At 45.0% G+C, this 25063-nt stretch overlaps 1 protein-coding gene across 1 annotated transcript in view; it reads left to right on the top strand.

The window, feature by feature from the left end:
- Positions 1 to 25063, top strand: part of LOC126235011 (uncharacterized) — a 473551-nt gene that overhangs the window by 213993 nt on the left and 234495 nt on the right. The window contains exons 17-18 of the mRNA XM_049943746.1: positions 3382 to 3491; positions 15004 to 15128. Of these exons, the coding sequence (XP_049799703.1) occupies positions 3382 to 3491; positions 15004 to 15128 (235 nt within the window). The remainder of the gene's footprint in view (positions 1 to 3381; positions 3492 to 15003; positions 15129 to 25063) is intronic.

Genomic DNA, 25063 nt, shown 5'->3' with positions numbered 1-25063 from the left:
GCCACGTGTCGGTGACCTGTTGTCGACATTCAGGGTCCTGCAGTAGCGCGACATTGAGTTTCCAAGGTCCTGCACTGCGCCATATAGATTGTCGACGTAGGTTCATGGTACAGATGTAGATGTCATGATCCGAAAAGGCAGACGGCCAACGTTCCGCGTCGAGGAGAACTGATTTCAGAGCGGCAGAGATGTATATTCTATCAAGTCGGCTGGCGGAGTGGCTCGTGATGTGTGTATACCCCGGGCGGTCGCCGTGTACCACTCGCCAAGTATCGAGGAGACGAAGGCGGCGACGAGGAAGCGAAGTTCCGGGCATGTGGTGAAATGGGGGTATTGGTCTGTGCGCTCGAGAACAGAGTTGAAATCTCCACCTAAGATGAGGTGATCGTATCGGCCGAGGAATAAAGGCGTGATATCTTCTGCGTAGAACTGGGAGCGATCCCTCCGTTTATCAGTGCCCGATGGGGCGTAGAGATTTATGATTTTGAGTCCTTCAACTGTTATGGCCACCCCTCGCGCCGTTGGGAGGTATGCGACATCGGAAACTGAGATCCCTTCTCGTAGGAGGATGGCTGCGCCTGTGTGTTCCATAGCTGCAGGGGCGGCGTACGTCTCATATCCATAACACCCAGTCCAAGTTGCTGTCCTCAGTTCTTGTAACAGGGCGATGTCGATGTCCGCTGCTCTTAGCGTGTCACGGAGCAGTTGAAGTTTAACGTGGGAGCCGATATTATTAGTATTGATAGTAGCTATTCGGTACGCCTGATGGGAGATCCGTGCTGCCGATAGGTTCGTAGCTGGTGAAGATTGTCGTGGTGGATGCGTGAAGTCCATAGAAGTCGCAAGAGTCGCCGTAGAAACTTCCCCCATTTTAGTGTTGGTCTAACGGAGGAACAGATCTCATTTCCGCATCGGATGGAGGTGGGAAATCCGTGTCATCCACCCATGAAAAATGTCCGACAGGTTTGACATCGGCGAGAGGTGGCAGCGCTGACCGAGTCGGCTCAATGGCGTCGGTGACAACAGGCGTGCTATGTTCCATGGCTTCTGGGGGCGGGACTTGCGCACGATCTCTGTTGGACGGTTCACCGTCTTGCGGATGACGCGTCTCCGTGGCAGAGGAGAAAGTGTTATCGTGTTCTCCGTCAGAGTGATGTGCCATCTCTTCATCCTGTGGAGGGGGCTCAATGGTCGATTCTGATGTCTTGAGACGTTTTTTTTCGTCGTTTGGGCGACTTCTGCTTTCGGCAATGAGTTTCGGTGTCTGAGGAAGGAAGAGATTCACGTCGTTCCGGTACAAAAGCCGCGGGTGTTATGATGCGGTCGTCATTCTCCAGAACAGTCTCGTTGGTATCCTTGTGATCTCCTAGCGTGGGCGTGTCCGGCTGTTGGACATGTTCACGGGCGGCGTCGCCGGTGTCAAGGTGCTGGGACGCCTCCGGGTGTATCGGACCAGAGAGACGCTCATGAATGGCGTCTTGTGAGGGCTGGACGTGCAGTGTCGCCGCATAGGTGACTGGAAGGGTGGTTGTGGTTCTGTCGGTGTTCGTGTCGACGTGCCTTAGTTGTGTGATGCGGCGTTGCAGGCATTCATTACGGACGTGGCCTTCTTTGCCACAGCCGGAACATGTTCGAGGTTGTCTGTCGTAAATGACCACCGCACGGCAGCCGCCGACAGAAATGTACGATGGAACGTGCCGTTTGAGATCGATTCGGACTTGTCTCACACCATTAAGCACCGGATACGTCGTAAACTGTGCCCATGTCTCGGCTACGTGACTCTGGACTTTTCCGAACGGGCTTAGCGCCGCGATGACTTCATCTTCATTCACCTCGAAAGGCAGCTCGAACACACGGATCGTCCGAAGGCCAAGTCCTGCATGGTCGACATCCACAGGCCCGACGTTTCCGTCGGAGTGCCGAAATTTTAGTCCATGTCGTGTCCTTTGAATAATCTCATTGCAGGCAGCGTCGGAAGTCATCTTAACATAAACGACGCTGCTAATGATCGAAAGGTGTATGCCGATGAGTTCGTCACGGGGGATCTTCACGTCTTTGCGTAGGAAGCGTTCGACGGCCAGTGCTTTGGGTCGTGCGTATTCATTTGAAAAGGTGAACTTAAGAGTTGGCCATTAGAGCTTGTTCGACTGAGAAGCGCGGTGACGAGGAAGCAAACAAAACACTCCGCGCGCGCAGCGGCGTGGACGGCCGAGCGCGGTGCGCACTGCTGCCCTGCCGAACGCAGACTGCGTCCAACTGAGCTACCCAAGCACGACTCACGCCCCGTCCCCACAGCTTTACTTCCGCCAGTACCTCGTCTCCTACCTTCCAAACTTTGCGGAAGCTCTCCTGCGAACCTTGCAGAACTAGCACTCCTGAAAGAAAGGATATTGCGGTGACATGGCTTAGCCACAACCTGGGGGATGTTTCCAGAATGAGATTTTCACTCTGCAGCGGAGTGTGCGCTGACATGAAACTTCCTGGCAGATTAAAACTGTGTGCCCGACCGAGACTCGAACTCGGGACCTTTGCCTGGTAGAGCACTTGCCCGCGAAAGGCAAAGGCCCCGAGTTCGAGTCTCGGTCCGGCACGCAGTTTTAATCTGCCAGGAAGATTCATATCAGCGCACACTCCGCTGCAGAGTGAAAATCTCATTCTGGGAACATGTTTTGATTGTCTGTTGCTCATTATTGTAAAACTAGTTCTCTCAGCCCTGTTTGCACAAACTGTGACGCAACATAACATTCCCGAGGCTGGGACAGAGACGGATCCAATATTTGGCCTGTGTAGCCAGTTATATGCAGGAACGAAAACTAAAGTAAGACTGACTGAAATGGTGCGAGTGTTTCCCATTTAAGGAATCTCACTCCAGAATATTTCTAAACTTCACTGATTTATAATAGTCTAAAAATTCTGTAGGTTAGAAAGTTAATCATTTGCTGGCTTCTGATTTTGTCATCATGTTTTGTTTGTATATTATTAATCATGAGCAGCGACTAAATGTACGAAACTATTACTAGAATCATTTTCGATGGAGGTTATTTCTGACGAAAATAATTGGCTCATTGGAATCTGGACGACAAATTGAATGAGCTAAATACGAAGTTTTGTGGGCGAAATTTGTTTTTACCATTTTGATAATTTACACGGTATGTGCTCAATGTAGGAACCTTAACATCGGAATTTTGAAACAACTTTCATATAGACTTAATATATGAAACAGGAGTGCATGCATAGCAAGATGGGGGCGGGGGGGTCAACCTGCTCTTTTACATGTTTCTGTTCTGTTCAACATAATGCTTTAATCTCTCACGTGCGGCTACAGTAGTTTAGAAACTGCTACTGCTTGTACGAGTAACTCGGCTTCCGCGTGTGTTGCAGGCGAGAATGGACCGAGGAGGAGCGCCGACGCCGCAAGAAGACCTTTCGGCTGGACTTCTCGCCTTTGAGCGCCGGCCCGCACACCGACTGGGACTCCCCGCCGTCCACAGGTGCGTCACCGGGGAATCCCCCTGTCGTAAAGCAGCGGGCTGCAGCGCAGAATGGGCACAGGCATTGGCTGTGGGAGCAAGTGAAACACCAAACTGATACACAGTAACTCAGTTAATTCACATAATTCCGAGACTAAATTCTAAAATTAGCTTTACCTCTTCTAGTCAAGTAATGGGTAATACGACTATCTGTAACGCGATATGTCTGCTCTTGTCGCAGTTAAACATTTATAATTTTTGGCCCTTAGGGGTAATCTTCCAGTCTCCACTTTTATTCAATTGTTCTACTTCGACCTATCATTGCCTACTTTTTCATCAAGACTAATTAGTCTTATGTTAGTTCATTATCGGTCCTGATTGTTTTCTTACAGCCTTCAGAATCCACAGTAATGTCATTTATTGTTCCTACATTTTTTTTCTTCCTCAGAAAGGGCCCTTCATTTACTTCCACAAAGTAGCATTTGGACAGCGACGAGTCGTATAATATTTCGTATATCTCCCTTTATATGCTTTGTCTCTTAAGTTTCTGGTATTTTTTCCACAGATGAGATTGGATGTGTTTAGCTTCCGTTCACTATGTTCGGTATATTCTTAAATTATATCGCATCCTAGATACGTGCAAACTTTTTGCGTTTTGTGGTATGTCATGATTAATGACAGTGTGTGATGTGTGTCTCACTGGTCCTATTATTACAGTTACATTCTTGGAAAAAATCTTCACACATACTTAAGGTATCAACACTTCACTGAAGATTGCTCTTACCCTCGGCCAATAAATCTTATGTGAGCCCAGCTCTTCCATCTAGATACACCCTTTTACAAAATACTCCTCACTCGCCACGGTTACTAGAGATATCTTCTTAGCCAATGATCAAAATTTCTGAAGCCGCTTCGTACTGATCTGTGGCAGATATTTACTTCTGTGTACAATATGTAACCTATCCCTCACTTATCGACCTTATTGACAGTGAAAAACTAAACCGCGTGTACCTAATGGAAATTTGCGAAAAGCAATCGTCACCGAAGTTCATCTGTCGGTAAAGAGGGAGGAAGGGTTACATCTAAATGAAAGGAAAAATGAAATTGGTGGAAATTAATTTTGAAAAAGGGTAAAGTTAATAAAGAAAGTAAATCTGCGGTCGTAACGTTAACAATTAACTGGCGTTAATTAGATATTTGAGATTTCGGGATAATTACTGTCCTATGGACAACTACTATAATAACTGAAAAAGAAAGGTTAATGCACACATAATTAGCACTAAAAGCGTGGCAACTGAAGGTTGACACGTGTTGTGTGAAAACTGAATGTTTGTCAGAAGTAATAAATTTCACTACACTCTGACTTAATTTAGCAAAAGAATTAATAAAACTGGAAAATTGAAAGTTAATTTAGTGACTGAATTTAATAGTGAACTTTGTTTCTGAAGCACTAAGAAATTCAATAAAATAAGGTTAGTCTTGGGCTACCACAACAATCATCTGAAAAGCTACTCGAATCTACGCAATTTAGAAATAAGAGATTTAACTATGAACTTCAATTAAATGATTTTGAACAGTTAACAATTGTAAAATGTAGTACGTACCAAGCTGAGCTGCAGTCACAGGTAAGCTAAAATATGGTAACAAAACTCGCACTCTTAATTTGTGCTTGTGTAATCTAAAATATTGTAGCCAGCTATGAATACTTTAACTGAACTTTGAAATTAAAGCAGTGAAATGGAATGATATTACTTTAATGCTGGCGTTTGAATTTTAACGACACTCGGGTTCATTTCGGGAAAGGAAGGGACCCTGCTTGGTAATGCAAGTGGGACAATGAGCATCAAAGGTTCATGCTAAGTTGCTGTATTTTAGTGATGTTAAATGTACAGTTTGAAAAGCTGAGGTCTGCCATACAGTTCTAAAACCTTATGTTGTTTCAGTCTTCCTTGTTGGTTGATTGAAGGTTTGAAGTCGTCGATCGAGGAGGTGGCGACAATCACTTATCGTCGACTGTAGCTGTTGCAGAAGGTGGATGTTGCGCGCCTTCTTCTCGACACGGTCACCAGGCGAAACGTGCTCTTGATGTGTGCCAACTAATGTTTCCCGTCCGCGACAGAAACTATCATAGCAAATCGAGCGCAATTACCTGCTACCAAACCCCGAAAGCGCGGCAACTCGCGGGAGCGTCAATCAACACACCTGCTCCACCGCCCTTCTCCAGCCAGACTCTGCCCTGCCCGCGCTCCACGCGGCAGGGTTAACACTACCAAAGATCCTAAACACTTTGGTTCTCCATACGACTTATCGATGTAATCGTTCGATAGCATAGTTTTCCCTAGGCCAGACCCAGCGTAAAAATACAAATAATATTTACAAAACAAACCAATTATACATCGACATAAATGCATAAATATATATATACAAATAGTAAAACAATTAAATATATAAAGACATCGAAATGTCATATCTTCAGGTAACAAAATAAGGAAAAAAATTATAGTACAGTAGATGGAAATAGGAGGATATGCATTTCCGGCGTTACAAGCAGATCCCTTAAGCTTTACTAGCCGGCTGAAGCATTAACTGCTAACAGCAGAAATCAAAACTACCAGTGTCATTGATACGGAGTATCGCAATGATAAGCGTTCATTTTCGTATCATCTTCGACGGCTAAAACTAATATAAATATCCAAAACTTCTAGTTATTTGAAAATATTTTGGAACGTAAAGCGAATTAAATCGTAGAATTATGTTTTATACGAAGTATTACCTTTGCAAACCAGCTTCATGTAGCCTCTCTCTGAGGACCACACATGAGATTTCAGTCCTATCAACTTATCCTTTAGCCTAATTTAGAATCGTGTGATAAATATACCGATGTTCAGTTGTTTGTGTCATTGATATTAATGTCAAATTGTTTGGGATGTGAATACGAGCTAATTTGTACTTTTATTACAATATATTTACGAAACTGACGATACTCTGTGAAGGTGAAAGGTATTTACAGGTACATAATTCACCATAAATTATCTCATGAGAGGCTTGTTATTGTGGTCTTCAGTCCAAAGACTAGTCTAAAGCAGGGCCACAGGCCAGTCAATTCTGTGCAAGGGCCTTCAGCTCCGAGTGACTACTGCTATATTCATGCCTTAGTCTCCCTCTACAATCCCCACCCCCTGCACTTCCCTCATTACCACCGACCGCTGTGGCCAAGCGGTTCTAGGCGCTTGAGTCCGGAACCACGCTGCTGCTACGGTCGCAGGATAGAATCCTACCTCGAGCATGGATGTATGTGATGCGCTTAGGTTAGTTAGGGGACTGATGACCTCCGATATTAAGTCCCACAGTGCTTAGAGCCCTCATTACCACATACATAATTCCTTGACGACTCAGGATCCGTCCCATCAACCGATCTCTTCAAGCCAAGATGTGCCATAAATTTCTTTTTTCTCCAGTTCGATTCAGTATTTCCTTGTTATTATTCGATCCACCCATCCAGTCTTTAGTATTATACTGTGGCACCACATTTCAATAGCTTCTATTCTCCCCTAGTCGGAACTGCTTGTCGTCCACGTTACACTTCCGTACAAAGCTACACTCAGAATAAATACCTTCAGAAAAGACATTCTGACGCCGACATTTGTATTAGATGTTAAAAAAATTTCTCTTTTCCAGAAAAGCCTTTGTTGCTATAGCCAGTCTACATTTTATGTCTTCTCTACTTCGGCCATCATCAATTATTTTGCTACACAAATAATAAAACTTGGCTTCTACTCTTAGTGTCTCACTTCCTGAGCCAATTCCTCGGCACAGATTGAATTAATTCGACTACTTTCTATTACACTTGTTCTATTTCCGTTGATGTTCATCTCATAACTTCTTTTCAAGGCACAATCTATTTCGTTCAACTATTCTTCCAAAACCTTTGCCGTCTCTGACAGAATTACATCGTCGGCAAACCTCAAAGTTTTTATTCCACCTCGCCGAACTTTAATTTCATTTCCAAATTTCTCTTTGGTTCCTGCTTGCTCAATTTGGAAGTAAAAACGAACATAGGCTACAATCCCGTCTCGGTTCCTTCTCCACCAGCGCTTCCCCTTCATTCACATCGACTGTTGAAGCCTATTCCCAGCTGAGGGTCTAATGACGGTGCAATGTAGCACCGAAACCAGTCGCAATGAATAAAGGAATTTTAAAAACACATGGCTGAAGGTTGTACATCAGTCTCACTAACTGACCAGCCGTCGTCCCGTTTTCCATAGGAGATTGATATATGAAAAAAAACTAATGTTGAAACTGCAGTAAAGTCTCTTACTCCAAGTAAAGAGCTAGCCAGCATCGTGGTTGACGAACTGTACAAGCATTCGGGTGAAAAACTCAATCCCCATCCGGCTATCCAGACTTAAAGTTCCCGCGGTTCCCTAAAATCAGTTAAGGTGAATGACAGGATGGTTCCTTCAAAACTGTCGCCACCGATTTCCGGCCCTTTCTTTGTCCGACCATAGATTTTTCTACGTCTTTAATGGTCTCGTAATACACGTTACGTTTATCTTTCTCATGAACAACTGAACCACCTTGCAACGATTATGACAGTACGTATGATTCTGAATAACATGTCAGCGACAGAAATAACATTCGAACCTGGCGAACGCGTAGAAACCGAAGTGAAAAAATTCCGCTTGGTGGGAAGCAAGATGACGACCAAGCGGGGAAGATGTAAGAAGCTGATAAGCGCATGCAAAGATTGGTGTCCTCGCCGAAACAAGTCTACTAATTCCAAACATTGGCGTTCATTTGGGACAGAAATTTTTGAGAATATCCATCTCGAACACAGCATTATCTTCGGAGGAACTACAAAAAGAAGACAAAAGGCGCATTGTTAGTTAAATGTATCTATAGGAGACTAAATGAGGAATACAGCAAGGAAAGGAATATGTAGAAAACACTAACCACACGAAGGGACAGGATGATGGGACATGTGTTTGGCATGAGGGAACTACGTTTAATTTCATCACACCTAATTCTAAGCTCGCTTTTGTGTCTGTAGCCGAGGAGCATGACAGGCAACAATTGAAGTGCACGGGCAGCAACAACAACAGTTTGTTTATTAACTTGAAAAAGAAAGATAACAATACACAGTTTCTGGGGACGAATGTCCACACTACTTGAATCAAACTCAAGACTCAATCCCTTACGTTGACTGGAAGATGCTCAGAATGAGGAGGTCCGTGAAAGGGGCTCCCCACGGACGATTAGCGAAAGGACTCGGGCTCGTGGGCGGTTGAGAGGAAAATCCCGCGCAGCAAGTCTTACGCCATCGTCACAGGAGTCGAGGCAGCTAACGCTGACGTGCAGGCAGACTGGATATCCAACGTAACGAGAAATGGCGCCGTCGGCACAGACGACGATCTGGTTAACGTGAGTTTTGGGCGCTCAGCGCTCTCCAGCTGAAGTTGTCGGCGTTATTTCGCTCATAAGCCATATAGTTTGTTCAAGGAAATGGACGTGAGTAAATTTCGTACGTTATCTCAACTACAACGCACATTTCCTCCCTTGTACATATGCTAGTCATGTTTTCCTGTCTTTGGTATAAATAAATAAAAGGAAAGATACATGTCCAGTCACGGCATCAACCTGCAAAAGTTCACCAAATCGAAAAAAACTCACTCCTGGTAGAGAGCTCACTTATATTTACGTAACAGCAAATATCACAGAAATTATTTCTACTAATTTTATTAAGAAAGTCCAACAACGTTTTTGAAAATAGGATGGTGTGAAAAATTGAAAAATAGGAACACCAAGACGGGGTACCTCTACCAGTATAGTATCTGTTCCAGAAAGTGGCACCTCTATTGAGGAGTTATGCTGAAGGTTTGCTTTGAGCGACCTTGGATTGCATTGGATTGATTTTGGGGAAAGAGACCAAACAGCAAGGTTATCGGTCTCGGATTAGGGATGGACGGGGAAGGCAGTCGGCCGTGCCCTGTGAAAGGAACCAACCCGGTATTTGCCTGAAGCGATTCAGGGAAATCACAGAAAACCTAAATAGGGGTGGCCCGACGCGGCATTGGACCGTCGTCCTCCCGAATGCGAGTCCAGTGTGCTAACCACTGCGCCAAAAAAAATTGTTCAAATGGCTCTGAGCACTATGGGACTCAACATCTTAGGTCATAAGTCCCCTAGAACTAGTCAAACCTAACTAACCTAAAGACATCACACACACCCATGCCCGAGGCAGGATTCGAACCTGCGACCGTAGCAGTCCCGCGGTTCCAGACTGCAGCGCCAGAACCGCACGGCCACCGCGGCCGGCCACACTGCGCCACCTCGCTCGGTTTGAGCGACCTTGTGTTTTGTGCTACGGTCTTCTAAAGGCTTCAGTCGCCGAAATATTATTAACTGTCATTAATTATTACAAATTCTAAGTACAATGTAATTTTTTTCGATAATCTTCAATGTGCCGTTACTTTAAAACGGCTTGATAACACGCGAATTATGCTGCGAAAATAGCTAAATCTGAAAATTCTTTAACCACCATTAAGACGTTTTATTACAAGATATAGCACCTATAACGATTCGTTATCGAGATATTCAATGTGATGGTGCTTCGGAACAAAAAATATTCATGGGCTGTAAGGGATCGAATACGACAAATACGGTATGGCGTCTTGCTCCCTGCTTGTAACTTTGGGAGCGTTCTTGCTCCCTACTGCTTTTACTTTACATGGCTCGTTGTCGAAATATCGAAGAACTTATTTTGTGTTTCATGTGAAGAAATGGCGCCTCAATGTGTAACAGCAGAAAGTGACGTCACAAAACTGGTAGAAATGGTGCAAATGGCTCTGAGCACTATGCGACTTAACTTCTGAGGTCATCAGTCGCCTAGAACTTAGAATTAATTAAACCTAACTAACCTAAGGACATCACACACATCCATGCCCGAGGCAGGATTCGAACCTGCGACCGTAGCGGTCGCTCGGCTCCAGACTGTATCGCCTAGAACCGCTCGGCCACCTCGGCCGGCAAAACTGGTAGAGCACCCGTCAACGTTAGCTAACTCGTTCCCTGTGGCGACGGCTTTAGGTTGATTGAGACCCAAATTCAGCACAGCGTGGCACTCGTGGTTGGCTGATGGAAATCCAGCGAGCGGCAGTTGCTCACGGCGAAGGCGAAGACGACCCCGTTTGATGGGCACTGAGCCCGGAGCGTACAGTAGCTGCATAGTAGTTGTGCGATGTCCTAAGTACCAGTCAGTGCATGGATATTGGCGTGGCATTTAGTGGGCAAGTATTAGTCGACCACAGTATTATTGGACCTGGGAGTGAGGGAGCTTCGGTCGGCTTATGGTTAGTTTCCATGAGTACGCGCTAAAACAATTTGAACCGTGAATTTACTTTCAAAATCTTTTCTTAAAGAATTTACTTTATTTACTAACGATTCATCAAGAACATTAACACATTTAATCACACTATGTGAGCGTGGAAGTAGTTGCCAGTGGGTAACTGATGAAAACAAGTTAAGTTTCAACAAATGGAAATTTTATTCCTAAAAACCCTTTCTTTAAAAAAAAAAAACAGATTTAAAAATTATAATCAGAAAGCACCCTCTAAATATGAAGTTATAATTTATTCAGAGATAGACTTTTTTTTTTGCTGTATGAGCTTTCGGGCTGAGAAGCTTGCCACTCCGTTTTAACACGGTCGTAGCCACGACCGCTCACAACAACCTCTGAAAGACTACACTGGTGCAAATCTGCAACACACCAGATTACTTTAAACTAAAAATATTTGCAACTCACACAAACACATAAACTAGGCACCCCGTAGGAGAGATGGAAATGGTACAAAACACTCACATAAAAAAAATTCTTGCCACCGAAAGTGCAACTTGTTTCTAAAGGAAAACTCTTATGGTGGAAGGGTGGCAACTTTACATACTAAAATGACCAATTCAATAAAAACCCTTGAAATGCAGTCTTACATAAAATGTACAAACATGCTCTACATTACACATATACCGCCTCTCAAGCTGATAGGCAAGATAAAAACATATTTCAGGATTCGGCCTTTACACCTTAAGCAATAAATTCGTTAACACCGAATCCGACAAGCATGACTGAGGCAGCTATTAACGTACGGCAGACCGACAGACAGACACTAACTGCCTAACAAATGCGGACGAGAGTCAGACGAGCAAGCTGGGGACGAGAGACTGACGACGAAAACAAGTAGAATTTAACAAGTAAATGAAACAACACATCACGAATCATTTAACTTCTAATAAACTGCAATGCCTGGCAAACACCTGGGGCAGCACCCCCAAAACGCTCTCCCGAACCGTCCGCTGCCAGCCGCTTCAACGGACGCAGGAAGGCGCGCCGATCTCCCATCTCACGGCGCCGCAGCTCGCACCGGCCAGACTGACGTCGTGGGCTGGCTCCTGTTGCTCTCGTGTCGGCCGCGAAGCCACTATACCTCGCTATACAGCGCGGCCCACTGGACTCACGTGGCGACCTCACATGCGCCGACGCTCAAGGCGGACAAGTCATCTTGTGTCTCAGTGCGCGACCGACCAACCGATCGATCCAACCGCCAATGATCGTTGTCTGATCAACTCGAGCAGACTGGCGGCCTAACGCACAGACTCAGATGCAGGAACTCAGCCCCGATCGGGCGACCACTAGCTGAGTTCTGTTACTGGCGGAATAGCAAAACTCTCATTTTGTCGGCTTTAAAGTTTGATCCAAACGACCGACATACTAGCACTCCGAACGACAGACATACACTAACTGCCGCACAAATGCGAACGAGGGACAGACCAGCCACTGGTGACGAGTGACTGACCCAGACTCACTCCCCACTCACCAACCGCCGAGCTCCTAGCGTCCCTTAAATGCACGTGAACAGGCAACCTTTCCCCTTTCCTACCAGAGGGAGACACCAAAGCTGCGATTGCCACAGCGGCGCCACCGCCAGAAACGGAGGGCAACTGCTTCACACAACGCACTGCGGCGCGCTCTTCAAAACAGCAATTTTTACCACGGCTCACAGTTGATAGTGTATGTACAGTTGTCTCGAAATCATTCACTGTGCGATGCGCCGGCCGCGGTGGTCTAGCGGTTCTAGGCGCGCAGTCCGGAACCGCGCGGCTGCTACGGTCGCAGGTTCGAATCCTGTCTCGGGCATGGATGTGTGTGATGACCTTAGGTTAGTTAGGTTTAAGTAGTTCTGAGTTCTAGCGGACTGATGACCACAGATGTTAAGTCCCATGGTGCTCAGAACCATTTGAACCATTTTGAACCACTGTGTGATGCGTTTTTCCTAGTCACCACTGCAATTGTTTACTGTAACTTCGACACGTTTTGCCGATGACGGCCACGGAAGATCAAGTGTTATAATATCGTGTTCGAAAGTGAAAGTGGCGCCCGCAATTGCAGTACTGTTTATTTTGATATACACACCGCATATCGATGAAGCTAGCGCACCTTCTCGCCCTCCCCTCCTCCCCAAACCATCACCCCGCCCGATGGAGCCTGGGTGAGGCTTGGCTAAAAACAGCCTGGCGATTTGTGTTGATGTGTGCTGTAATGCGATAATCTCCTGCGCTAATGTTACCAACGGGCTAGATATCCCGTTATCCGGCGTACACATGTGTGAGAGTGTTTGCCGCGTCCCAAGGTAGTAGGCCGGCGTGTGAAATACCAACCAGACAGCTCGCTTTCGCCCAATACGGAGAGCCTCCGCGGTTTCCAGTCGCAGCCAACGTTTGTCAAACGTCTAGAAATTCCTGTAACTTCAATTACAACCGTACAAATTGATTACAGGCTGCTAAATGATTTTTTTTTCCTTCGTAGAGCAGTGTCTTACACTACAACTAAAAACAAAGCTATTGGTGATAAAATGTGCCTTTCTAGTCAGAAATTTTGTTGAAATTCGAATTATTTAATCAAGCAACATGTTTCGAGGTATAATCCACATCTTCAGGTTAGAATGGTAATACAAATACATTTAATAGAAGGACACATAGATGTTAAAGTTGTTTTGTAGAATCCTGGCATGTGCTGTTCTTCTCATCCTGTGTAGAAAAATAAAAATAACATAAAAAGAGGGATTATTTACTTCGTATGTTGCTCTGCTGCTCACATAAATTTTTTTTAAACAATCACTCATTATGTACATGTGAAATGGCTGTCTTTTTAGGGTGTGCTCTGGTTACTTCCATTGTTGTGGCTCCTGAAGTTATGGTTAACAAGTTCCAAGGACCCGTAGCAATAAAGCCAACTGAATACAGCACAAGTAGCAGCCATTTCATATGAACAAAGTCAGTGATTATTTTCAAAAAAATTTTGAAAGCAGCAGAGCAACACACGAAATAAACATTGCCTATTATCAATTTCTCTATCTCCACAGGGTGACCACAGCACATGCCAAGATTCCACAAAACAACTTTAATGTGTATGTGTACTTTTGTTAAACTTTTGTATTGCCATTGTGGCCTGAAGACGAGGTTTATACATCGAAACATGTTTCTTCATTAAATAATTTGAATGTCAACAAACTTCGGGAGTGGTAGCGACCTTGGAAGAATCTTTACCAACTTTCTGAATCCTCTGAAAAAATACAAAAAAATTATCTGTGTCAAGAGTATCAGATTTAAAAGCCTTCACATTGGTATAACTTCATCATACGCATTGCGCTATACTCTGTTTAGAAATGAGATTTGCACTTTAGTTATTAATCTGTGTAGGTTTTTAGAAAAGAGAAACGAAAAAAAAACATAAAAACGTCTGTGATTTTAACATAATAACGAGAGAGAGAGAGGGAGGGACACAGACAGCGACAACGTTTACTGTAACGAGGTGTTTTTTCTAATGAACTTACAAGTAACAGTCAAAATTCAGACTTCCGTTCGTGGTTTACAGTGCCCTTAACAACATCTAATGGCTGATAATCGTCAGTCTTGATGAAACTCACAATCAGTATTCTTCATATCCATAAGTTGCTCTACATAATGATGAGAAGAAAGTGTGGGGTACTGTAGCATTCACTACGGACACCGAATGGACGTTCTCCTGGGAGTCAAGTTGCTAGATTCCGATGCAACACTGCCAGTTTACTATAATCCACGCACGCTCACATTGACGATGCAGCACACAAATTGAGTTGCCATTCAGTACTACAGGCTCCAGCCGACTTCTCTCTAAGCGACTAAGGCGGCTATGGTCACCGAATGGACGTTGTCCTGTGAGTCAAGTTCCTCGTTTCCGATGCACCACGGCCAGTTTACTCTGAAGCTCACACCCTGACATTAACATCAGCAGCGTAGGTTATGCGCCTGGCGGGCAAATAGCACAGGGTTGCCCCTTTCAAAGGCGCTGGGAAGTCCTTAGCTCGGCCGCAACCATATATGTGTCGTCACCTTGTGACGATATCATACACTGGTGGCAATGATGTTGAAGATTCTGAGACATGTTACAGTGCCTGCCGTGAGAGGCGCTCGGTGCAGTGAGTGTTTGTGTCCGTTGTTTCAGGCTCTCGCACAACGCCAGATGGCTGGCGGCGCGGCGGCACGCCGCCCGGAGCTCCGACACAACCACCCTCCGCTACTTCCACGGCTCCTCGAAGATCCAAGGTCGCCCAGGCGCATCGCCGACAGGTAAGCCATCGTCCTGGCAACAGCTGGGTTGGCAGAACCTATCATAAAACTGGTGACGCTGTACAACTGCGCGTGACCGTTGGTACACGTTAGGCCTCACTGGGTGCAAATATCTACATCTACATCTACATCCATACTCCACAAGCCACCTGACGGTGTGTGGCAGAGGGTACCTTGAGTACCTCTATCGGTTCTCCCCTCTATTCCAGTCTCTTATTGTTCGTGGAAAGAAGGATTGTCGGTATGCTTCTGTGTGGGCTCTAATCTCTCTGATTTTATCCACATGGTCTCTTCGCGAGATATACGTAGGAGGGAGCAATATACTGCTTGACTCTTCGGTGAAGGTATGTTCTAGAAACTTCAGCAAAAGCCCGTACCGAGCTACTGAGCGTCTCTCCTACAGAGTCTTCCACTGGAGTTTTATCTATCATCTCCGTAACGCTTTCGCGATTACTAAGTGATCCTGTAACGAAGCGCGCTGCTCTCCGTTGGATCTTCTCTATCTCTTCTATCAACCCTATCTGGTAAGGATCCCACACTGCTGAGCAGTATTCAAGCAATGCATTTCCTTAGGATTCTTCCAATGAATCTCAGTCTGGCATCTGCTTTACCAACGATCAACTTCATATGATCATTCCATTCTAAATCACTCCTAATGCCTACTCCCAGATAATTTATGGAGTTAACTGCTTCCAGTTGCTGACCTGCTATATTGTAGCTAAATGATCAGGGATCTACCTTTCTATGTATACGCAGCACATTACACTTGTCTACATTGAGATTCAATTGCCATTCCCTGCACCATGCATCAATTCGCTGCAGACCCTCCTGCATTTCAGTACAATTTTCCATTGTTACAACCTCTCGATATACCACAGCATCATCCGCAAAAAGCCTCAGTGAACTTCCGATGTCATCCATAAGGTCATTTATGTATATTGTGAATAGCAACGGTCCTACGACACTCCCCTGCGGCACACCTGAAATCACTCTTACTTCGGAAGACTTCTCTCCATTGAGAATGACATGCTGCGTTCTGTTATCTAGGAACTCTTCAATCCAATCACAGAATTAGTCTGATAGTCCATATGCTTTTACTTTGTTCATTAAACGACTGTGGGGAACTGTATCGAACGCCTTCCGGAAGTCAAGAAACACGGCATCTACCTGTGAACCCGTGTCTATGGCCCTCTGAGTCTCGTGGACGAATAGCGCGAGCTGGGTTTCACACGACCGTCTTTTTCAAAACCCATGCTGATTCCTACAGAGTAGATTTCTAGTCTCCAGAAAAGTCATTATATTCGAACATAATACGTGTTCCAAAGTTCTTCAACTGATCGACGTTAGAGATATAGGTCTATACTTCTGCACATCTGTTCGACGTCCCTTCTTGAAAACGGGTATGACCTGAGCCCTTTTCCAATCCTTTGGAACACTACGCTCTTCTAGAGACCTACGGTACACCGCTGCAAGAAGGGGGGCAAGTTCCTTTGCGTTCTCTGTGTAAAATCGAACTGGTATCCCATCAGGTCCAGCGGCCTTTCCTCTTTTGTGCTGTTTCAAACTCCAGTAAACACTGACAGATCCAGCATAATTTTGGGGCTGATCACAATGATAACATTGATTAACGTACTGAACACCAACGTGAGGGCAAAAACAGTGGTGATAATACTCCTTCTGTTGAATGTTGACGCTGTTTCCTGTTATCGATTTATGCTCCATGGTGGAAGCAGTTAACTACCCTTCAGTGTGATATTGCTCTGACAATAAAAAAACTATCGTTCCACTGTGTAATCGTATTGCAACTTGGTGGGTTCCCTGCAGCTGAGCTTTCTTGGCTTGGCTGATAGAGGATGCGAAAAACACATTCGATGCCCGAGTTGCTAACCAGTTCAGGGTAGGTAGGGTCGAGGGAAAGCGTGCTCCATTTGCAGCCACTAGATGCCTTCTAGAGATGCCTCGTATAAGGGGTGATCAAAGAGTTTCGTTTGAGGGTGTTACTGGAGCATATACGCAACCCAGCGCGCACCGACATGCAGGCAAAGTATTAGTGTGGCATCCGTGTCTGTCTGACGTGTGTGCGGTAAGCGCGGAGCTACCACTGGGAACTGGGGTCGAATGTATCGACGATGCAGTGGTGTCATCCACCGCCCACTCGGCCCAAGAAGTTCAAGAGCGAGGCATCTGCTGGAAAGGATATTCTCACCCTGCTTTTTATTACCGGGACGTACTGCTTATTGATTTCAAGGAGCTTGTTGCCTCCATCACTGGGGAACGGTACAGCGCAACACTGGAGAAATTAGGACGTGCAGTTATGGCGAAACGCCAGGGAAAACAGCGACGTGCTACCGCTTCATGAGAACGCATTTCCCCATATCACAAAAACACAGAAGTTACGCCAATTCAAGTGGAATAAACTCGAGCACCCGCACTATAGTCCTGATCTCTCCCTACACGATTGTTGCGCCTTCTGTCCCTTAGAAAAGGCCCTGAAGGGTTGACGAGTCTTGTCGGACGAGCTTGTGCAACAGGCAGTTACGAAACTCTTTCCGCAGCAGGACTCGGTCTTTTAACAAACGGGTCTCAGTGCTCATGGCAATTTTGCCCGATTGTCATTTTTCTCGGAGTCATCAGTCTTCTAACTGGTTTGATGAAGGCCGCCACGAATTCCATTCCTGTGCCAACCTCTTTACCTCAGAGTAGCACTTACAACCTACGTCTTCAGTGATTTGCTGGATGTATTCCAGTTTCTGTCTTCCTCTATAGTTTTTGCCCTCAGCAGCTCCCTCTAGTACCATGCAAGCTATTCACTGATGGCCTAACAGGTGTCCTAGCACCCTGTCCTCTCTCATTGTCAGAGTTTACCATATATTCTTTTCCTTTCCGATTCTGCGCAGAACCTTCGCATTCCTTATCTTATCAGTCCACCTAATTTTTAACATTCATCTGTAGCACCATATCACAAATGCTTCGATTCTCTTCAGTTCTAGTTTTCCCACAGTCCATGTTTCACTACCATACACTCCTGTGCTCCAAGCGTACATTCTCAGACACTTTTCTCTCAGATTAAGGCCTATGTTTGATACCAGTAGACTTTTCTTGGCCAGGAATGCCCTTTTGCCAATGCTAGTCTACTTTTTATGTCCTGATTATTCCGTCCGTCATTGGTTATTTGTCTGCCTAGGTAGCAGAATTCCTTAACTCCATCTACTTTGTGACCATCGATCCTGATGTTAAATATCTCGCTATTCTCATTTCTCCTACTTCTCATGACTTTCTTCTTTCTTCGATTTACTCTCAATCCATATTCTGTACTCACTAGACTGTACATTCCGTTCAGTAGAGCCTGTAACTTCTCTTCACTTTCACTCAGGATAGCAATGTCATCAGCGAATCGTATCATTGATATCCTTTCACATTGAATTTCAGTTTAGCTATTGTACCTTTATTTTTTATTTCCGTAATTGCTTCTTTGATGTACAGATTGAACAGTAGGTGTGAAAGACAACATGCCTCACTTATACCCTTTTTAATCCGAGCACGTCGTTCTTGATCGTCTGATTATTCCCTCTTGGCTCTTGTACATATTCTATATTACACGTCTCTCCCTATACCTTACCCATAATTTTCTCAGAATTTCGAAGATCTTGCACCATTTCACATTGTCCGCAGTTCGTGGTCGTGCGGTAGCGTTCTCGCTTCCCACGCTCGGGTTCCCGGGTTCGATTCCCGGCGGGGTCAGCGATTTTCTCTGCCTCGTGATGACTGGGTGTTGTGTGATGTCCTTAGGTTAGTTAGTTTTAAGTAGTTCTAAGTTCTAGGGGACTGATCACCATAGATGTTAAGTCCCATAGTGCTCAGAGCCATTTTGAACCATTTGACATTATCGAACGCTTTTTCCAGGTCTACAAATCCTATGGACGTGTCTTGCTTTCATTATCAACCGCAACGTCAGACCTGCCTCTCTGGTACCTTTCTCTTTCCAAAAGCCAGATTGATAGTCGTATAATAGATTCTCAATTTTCTTTTCCATTCTTCTGTGCTTCATTCTTGCTTGTCAGCAACATGATGCAAGATCTTCGAAATTCTGAGGAAAATAGGGATAAGCTATAGGGACAGAAGGTAATGTACGTGTACAAGAGCCAAGAGGGAATAATAAGTGTGGAAGACCAAGAACGAAGTGCTGCTCGGATTAAAAAGGGTGTAAGACAAGGATGTAGAATTTCGCGCCGCGTGGGATTAGCCGAGTGGTCTCAGGCGCTGCAGTCATGGACTGTGCGGCTGCTCCCGGCGGAAGTTCGAGTCCTCCCTCGGGCATGGGTGTGTGTGTTTGTCCTTAGGATAATTTAGGTTAAATAGTGTGTAAGCTTAGGGACTGATGACCTTAGCAGTTAAGTCCCATAAGATTTCACACACATTTGAACATTTTTTTTTTTTTTTTTAGAATTTCGCTCCTAGTGTTCCATTTATACATCGAAAAAGTACTGATGGAAATAACATCTACATCTACATCTACATGGTTACTCTGCAATTCACACTTAAGTGCCTGGCAGAGGGTTCATCGAACCATTGTCATACTACTTCTCTACCATTCCACTCTCGAATGGCGCGTGGGAAAAGGGAACACCTAACTCTTTCCGTTCGAGCTCTGATTACTCTTATTTTATTAGGATGATCATTTATCCCTACGCAGGTGGGTGTCAACAAAATATTTTCGGATTCGGAAGAGAAAGCTGCTGATTGAAATTTTGTAAATTCAGTGACTGCCACCCCAACTCGTGTGTCATATCAGTGACATTCTCACCCCTAATTCGCGATAACACGAAACGATCTGCCCTTCTTTGCACTTTTTCGATATCCTCCGTCAATCCTACCTGTAAGGATCCCACACCACGCAGCAATATTCCAGCAGAGGACGGACAAGTGTAATGTAGGATGTCTGTTTAGTGGGTTTGGCGCATCTTCTAAGTGTTTTGCCAACAAAGCGCAGTCTCTGTTTCCCCTTCCTCACAATATTATCTATGTGGTCTTTCCAACTTCAGTTGCTAGTAATTGTAATTCCTAGGTATTTAGTCGAATTGACAGCCCTTAGATTTGTGCGATTTATCGTAAACCCAAAATTTATCGGATTTCTTTTAGTACCCATGTGGATGACCTCGCACTTTTCTTTGCTTAGTGCCAATTACCACTTTTGCACCAAACAGAAATTCTCTCTAGATCATTTTGTAATTGGAATTGATCGTCTGATGATTTTACTAGACGGTAAATTACAGCGTCATCTGCATACAGTCTAAGGGGGCTGCTCAGATTATCACCTAGATCATTTATGTAAATCAGGAACACCAGAGGGCCTATGAAACTACCTTGCGGAACGCCAGATATCACTTCTGTTCAACTCGATAATTTACCGTCTATCACTACGAACTGTGACCTCTCTGAGAGGAAATCACGAATCCAGTCACACAATTGAGACGATACTTCATATGCACGCAATTTCATTAATAGTCGCTTCTGAGGAACGGTATCAAAAGCCTTCTGGAAATCAAGGACTATGGAAACGATCTGAGATCCCTTGTCGATAGCACTCAGTACTTCATGGGAATGCCACCCCAACTCGCGTGTCATATCAGTGGCATTCTCACCCCTATTGCGTGATAACACGTAACGAGCTGCCCTTCTTTGCACTTTTTCGATATCCTCCGTCAATCCTACCTGTAAGGATCCCACACCACGCAGCAATATTCCAGCAGAGGACGGACAAGTGTAATGTAGGATGTCTGTTTACGAAAAACTGTATTCAGTAACTCCGCTTGAGTGGCACCATCATCGGTAACATTTCCATCGCTATCGCGCAGTGACGGTATTGACTGTTTTTTGCCACTGGTGTACTTTGCATACGACCAGAATCTCTTTGGGTTTTCTACCATATTTTGAGACAATGTTTCATTGTGGAAACTATTAAAAGCATCTCGCATTGACGTCCGCACTAAATTTCGAGCTTCCGTGAAACTTAGACAGTCTTGGGGATTTTGCGTTCTTCTGAATTTTGCATGCTTTTTTCGTTGCTTCTGCAACAGTGTTCTGACGTGTTTTGTGTACCATGGTGGATCAGTCCCGTCTCTTATTAACTTATGCCGTATGAATCTATCTATTGCTGTCGATACTGTATCTTTGAATTTGAGCTATATCTGGATTACACTTACATAATTAGCTTCGAAGGAATGGAGTCTCTCTCTTAGGAAGGCATCAACCGAATTTTTATCTGCTGTTTTAAATAGATATATTTTGCGTTTATTTTTAGAGGTTTTTGTTGTTTTGAGCCTCGCTACAATGACCTTGTGTTCACTATCCCTGTATCCGTCACGACGCTCTCTATTAGATCAGGATAATTTGTGGCTAAAAGGTGAAGTGTGTTTTCGCAACCATTTACAATGCGTGTGGGCTCATGAACTAATTGTTCAAAGTAATTCTCAGAGAAAGCATTTAGTACAATTTCGGAAGATGTTTTCTGCCTACCACCGGCTTTGAACATGTATTTTCGCCAACAAATCGAGGGTAGATTGACGTCTCCACCAATTATAATTGTATGAGTGGGGTACTTATTTGTAATGAGATTCAAGTTTTCTTTGAACCGTTTAGCTATTATACTATCTGAGTCGGGGGTCGGTAGAAGGAGCCAATTATTATTTTGGTACGGCTGTTTAGTATAACCTCTACCCATAGTAATTCGCAGGAACCATCTATTTCAACTTCACTACAAGGTAAACTACTACCAACAGACACAAACACACCACCACTTACTTTATTTAATCTATCCTTTCTGAACACGGTTTGCGCCTCTGTAAAAATTTCGGCAGAATTTATCTCCGGATTTAGCCCGCTTTCTGTTCCTATAACGAATTCAACTTCAGTGCTTTCTGTCAGCGCTTGCTCTGGTACTTTTCCAAACAGCTACGACAATTTACAACTACGGTACCGACTGTTGCTTGGTCTATTCTCATCGTTTCTTTGCCCTATAGCCTTCGAGACTGAAGCCCTTTTTGATCTTTCCCGAAACTGTCTAACCTAAAAAGCCGTCCAGTCCACGCCACACAGCCCCTGCTACCCGTGTAACCGCCTTCTGTGTGTAGTGGACACCTCACCTGACCTATTTAGCGGAACCCGAAAACCCACCATCCTATGGCGCAAGTCGAGGAATCTGCATCCTACACGGTCGCAGAACCGTCTGAGCCTCAGATTCAGACCCTCCAACCGGCTCTGTACCAAAGGTCTGCAATCCGTCCTGTCGACGGTGCTGCAGATGGTGCTCTGCCTTCATCTCGCTAGCAAGACTGGCAGTCTTCATCAACTCAGATAGCCGCCGGAATCCAGAGAGAATCTCCTCCGATCCATAGCGACACATGTCATTAGTGCCGAGATGAGCCACCACCTGCAGCTGGCTGCACCATGTATCATTCATGGCATCCGGAAGGACTCTTTCCACATCTTAGATGACTCCCCCCGGTATGCACCCGGAGAGCACATTGGCTTTCTTCTCGTCCTTAGCTGCTATATTCCTAAGGGGCTCCACCACCCGCCTAACATTGGAGCTCCCAATGACAACCAATCCCACCCTCTGCGCTTGTCCGGACCTCTCAGGAAGACCGGCCACTGCTGCAACAGGCCAGGCCGCCCTTGCTGGCTCAGAAGTACTATCAGCAGTGAGCAGTACCTCAAACCTGTTACGGAGGCGTAATGGTTTGTGATTGTTTGTGATTGGATTCAGGATTTCCTAGAAGAAAGAACACAACATGTCATTCTTAACGGTTCAAAATCTGCAGATGTAGAGGTAATTTCGGGAGTACCGCAAGGAAGCGTGATAGGACCTTTATTGTTTACAATATACATAAATGACTTAGTTGACAACATCGGTAGCTCCGTGAGGCTATTTGCAGATGACACGGTTGTCTACAAGAAAGTAGCAACATCAGAAGACTCGTACGTACTCCAGGAAGACCTGCAGAGGATTAATGAATGGTGCGACAGCTGGCAGCTTTCCCTAAACGTAGATAAATGTAATATAATGCGCATACATAGGGGCAGAAATCCATTCCAGTACGATTATGCCATAGGTGGTAAATCATTGGAAGCGGTAACGACCGTAAAATACTTAGGAGTTACTATCCGGAGCGATCTGAAGTGGAATGATCACATAAAACAAATAGTGGGAAAAGCAGGCGCCAGGTTGAGATTCATAGGAAGAATTCTAAGAAAATGTGACTCATCGACGAAAGAAGTAGCTTACAAAACGCTTGTTCGTCCGATTCTTGAGTATTGCTCATCAGTATGGGACCCTTACCAGGTTGGATTAATAGAAGAGATAGACATGATCCAGCGAAAAGCAGCGCGATTCGTCATGGGGACATTTAGTCAGCGCGAGAGCGTTACGGAGATGCTGAACAAGCTCCAGTGGCGGACACTTCAAGAAAGGCGTTACGCAATACGGAGAGGTTTATTATCGAAATTACGAGAGAGCACATTCCGGGAAGAGATGGGCAACATATTACTACCGCCCACATATATCTCGCGTAATGATCACAACTAAAAGATCCGAGAAATTAGAGCAAATACGGAGACTTACAAGCAGTCGTTCTTCCCACGCACAATTCGTGAATGGAACAGGGAAGGGGGGATCAGATAGTGGTACAATAAGTACCCTCCGCCACACACCGTAAGGTGGCTCGCGGAGTATAGATGTAGATGTAGATGGTTCAGCCTTGCGGGCTGCACCAACTTTCGCCTTCCGCCCAGGGATTCGCGACCCAGCCACGGTTCGCCAATCACAGTCAGGCAGTCCCGCCCCCGGTAGCTGAGTGGTCAGCGCGACAGACTGTTAATCCTAAGGGCCCGGGTTCGATTCCCGACTGGGTGGGAGATTTTCTCCGCTCAGGAACTGAGTGTTGTGTTGTCCTAATCATCATCATTTCATCCCCATCGACGAGCAAGTCGCCAAAGTGGCGTCAAATCGAAAGACTTGCACCAGGGGAGCGGTCTACCCGACGGGAGGCCCTCATCAAACGCCATTATATTATTACCGTCGCAGGCGCAGTGGCATCAGAGATCCCAGGCGATGCTACAGGTTCCAGAGGCGCCAAAGAGCTCGCCTCGGGTGTCCCAACGTCACTGCGGCCCAGGGCAACAGCCTGGAGCCTGTCGACCGAGGCCAACACAGCTGGAAGCTGTTTACGGACGGTGGCCAATTCCCCTGAATCCGTACACAACAGGCGCAGTTCCTATCCATCCTTAACAAATTTTTTGCCTCTCTTTTATCTCACAAGCCGTTCAAAACAAACAGATGACTGAAAGATTCAAGAGTGGAATTAATATTCAGGGTGAAAGGATATCAATGATACGATTCGCTGATGACATTGCTGTCCTGAGTAAAAGTGAAGAAGTAGTACAGAATCTGCTGCGTGGAATGAACAGTCTAATGAGTACACAATGTGGATTGAGAGTAAATCGAAGAAAGAAGAAAGTAACAAGAAGTAGCAGAAATGAGAACAGCGAGAAACTTAACATCAGAATTGGTAATGACGGGGTAATTGAAGTTAAGGAATTCTGCTACCTAGGCAGACAAATGACCAATGACGGACGGAGCAAGGACGACATAAAAAGTAGAGTAGCACTGGCAAAAAGGGCATTCCTGGCAAAGGAAGGTCTACTAGTTTAGTGTTCCCCGACGACATAGAGGAAACCAGATGAAAAATACACTGCTGTCTCATTGTTCAAAGAAAACTGGAAATCTTATTTAAAATTAATAAAATATATATGGATAGTGTTCGATGAAAACATGTTTGGAAAGTTAACTGTATTTCCTTCGTCCAGTTGATTCTTTTCAAAGTGGCTACTTCATTTTCAGTTATCGTATCCAGCCGATGAAATGTGTTATCAACAGA

Source organism: Schistocerca nitens, chromosome 2 (genome assembly GCF_023898315.1).
Source record: "Schistocerca nitens isolate TAMUIC-IGC-003100 chromosome 2, iqSchNite1.1, whole genome shotgun sequence".
In the NCBI taxonomy this organism is placed as follows: domain Eukaryota; kingdom Metazoa; phylum Arthropoda; class Insecta; order Orthoptera; family Acrididae; genus Schistocerca; species Schistocerca nitens.
This window is presented reverse-complemented; position numbering and strand designations above follow the sequence as displayed.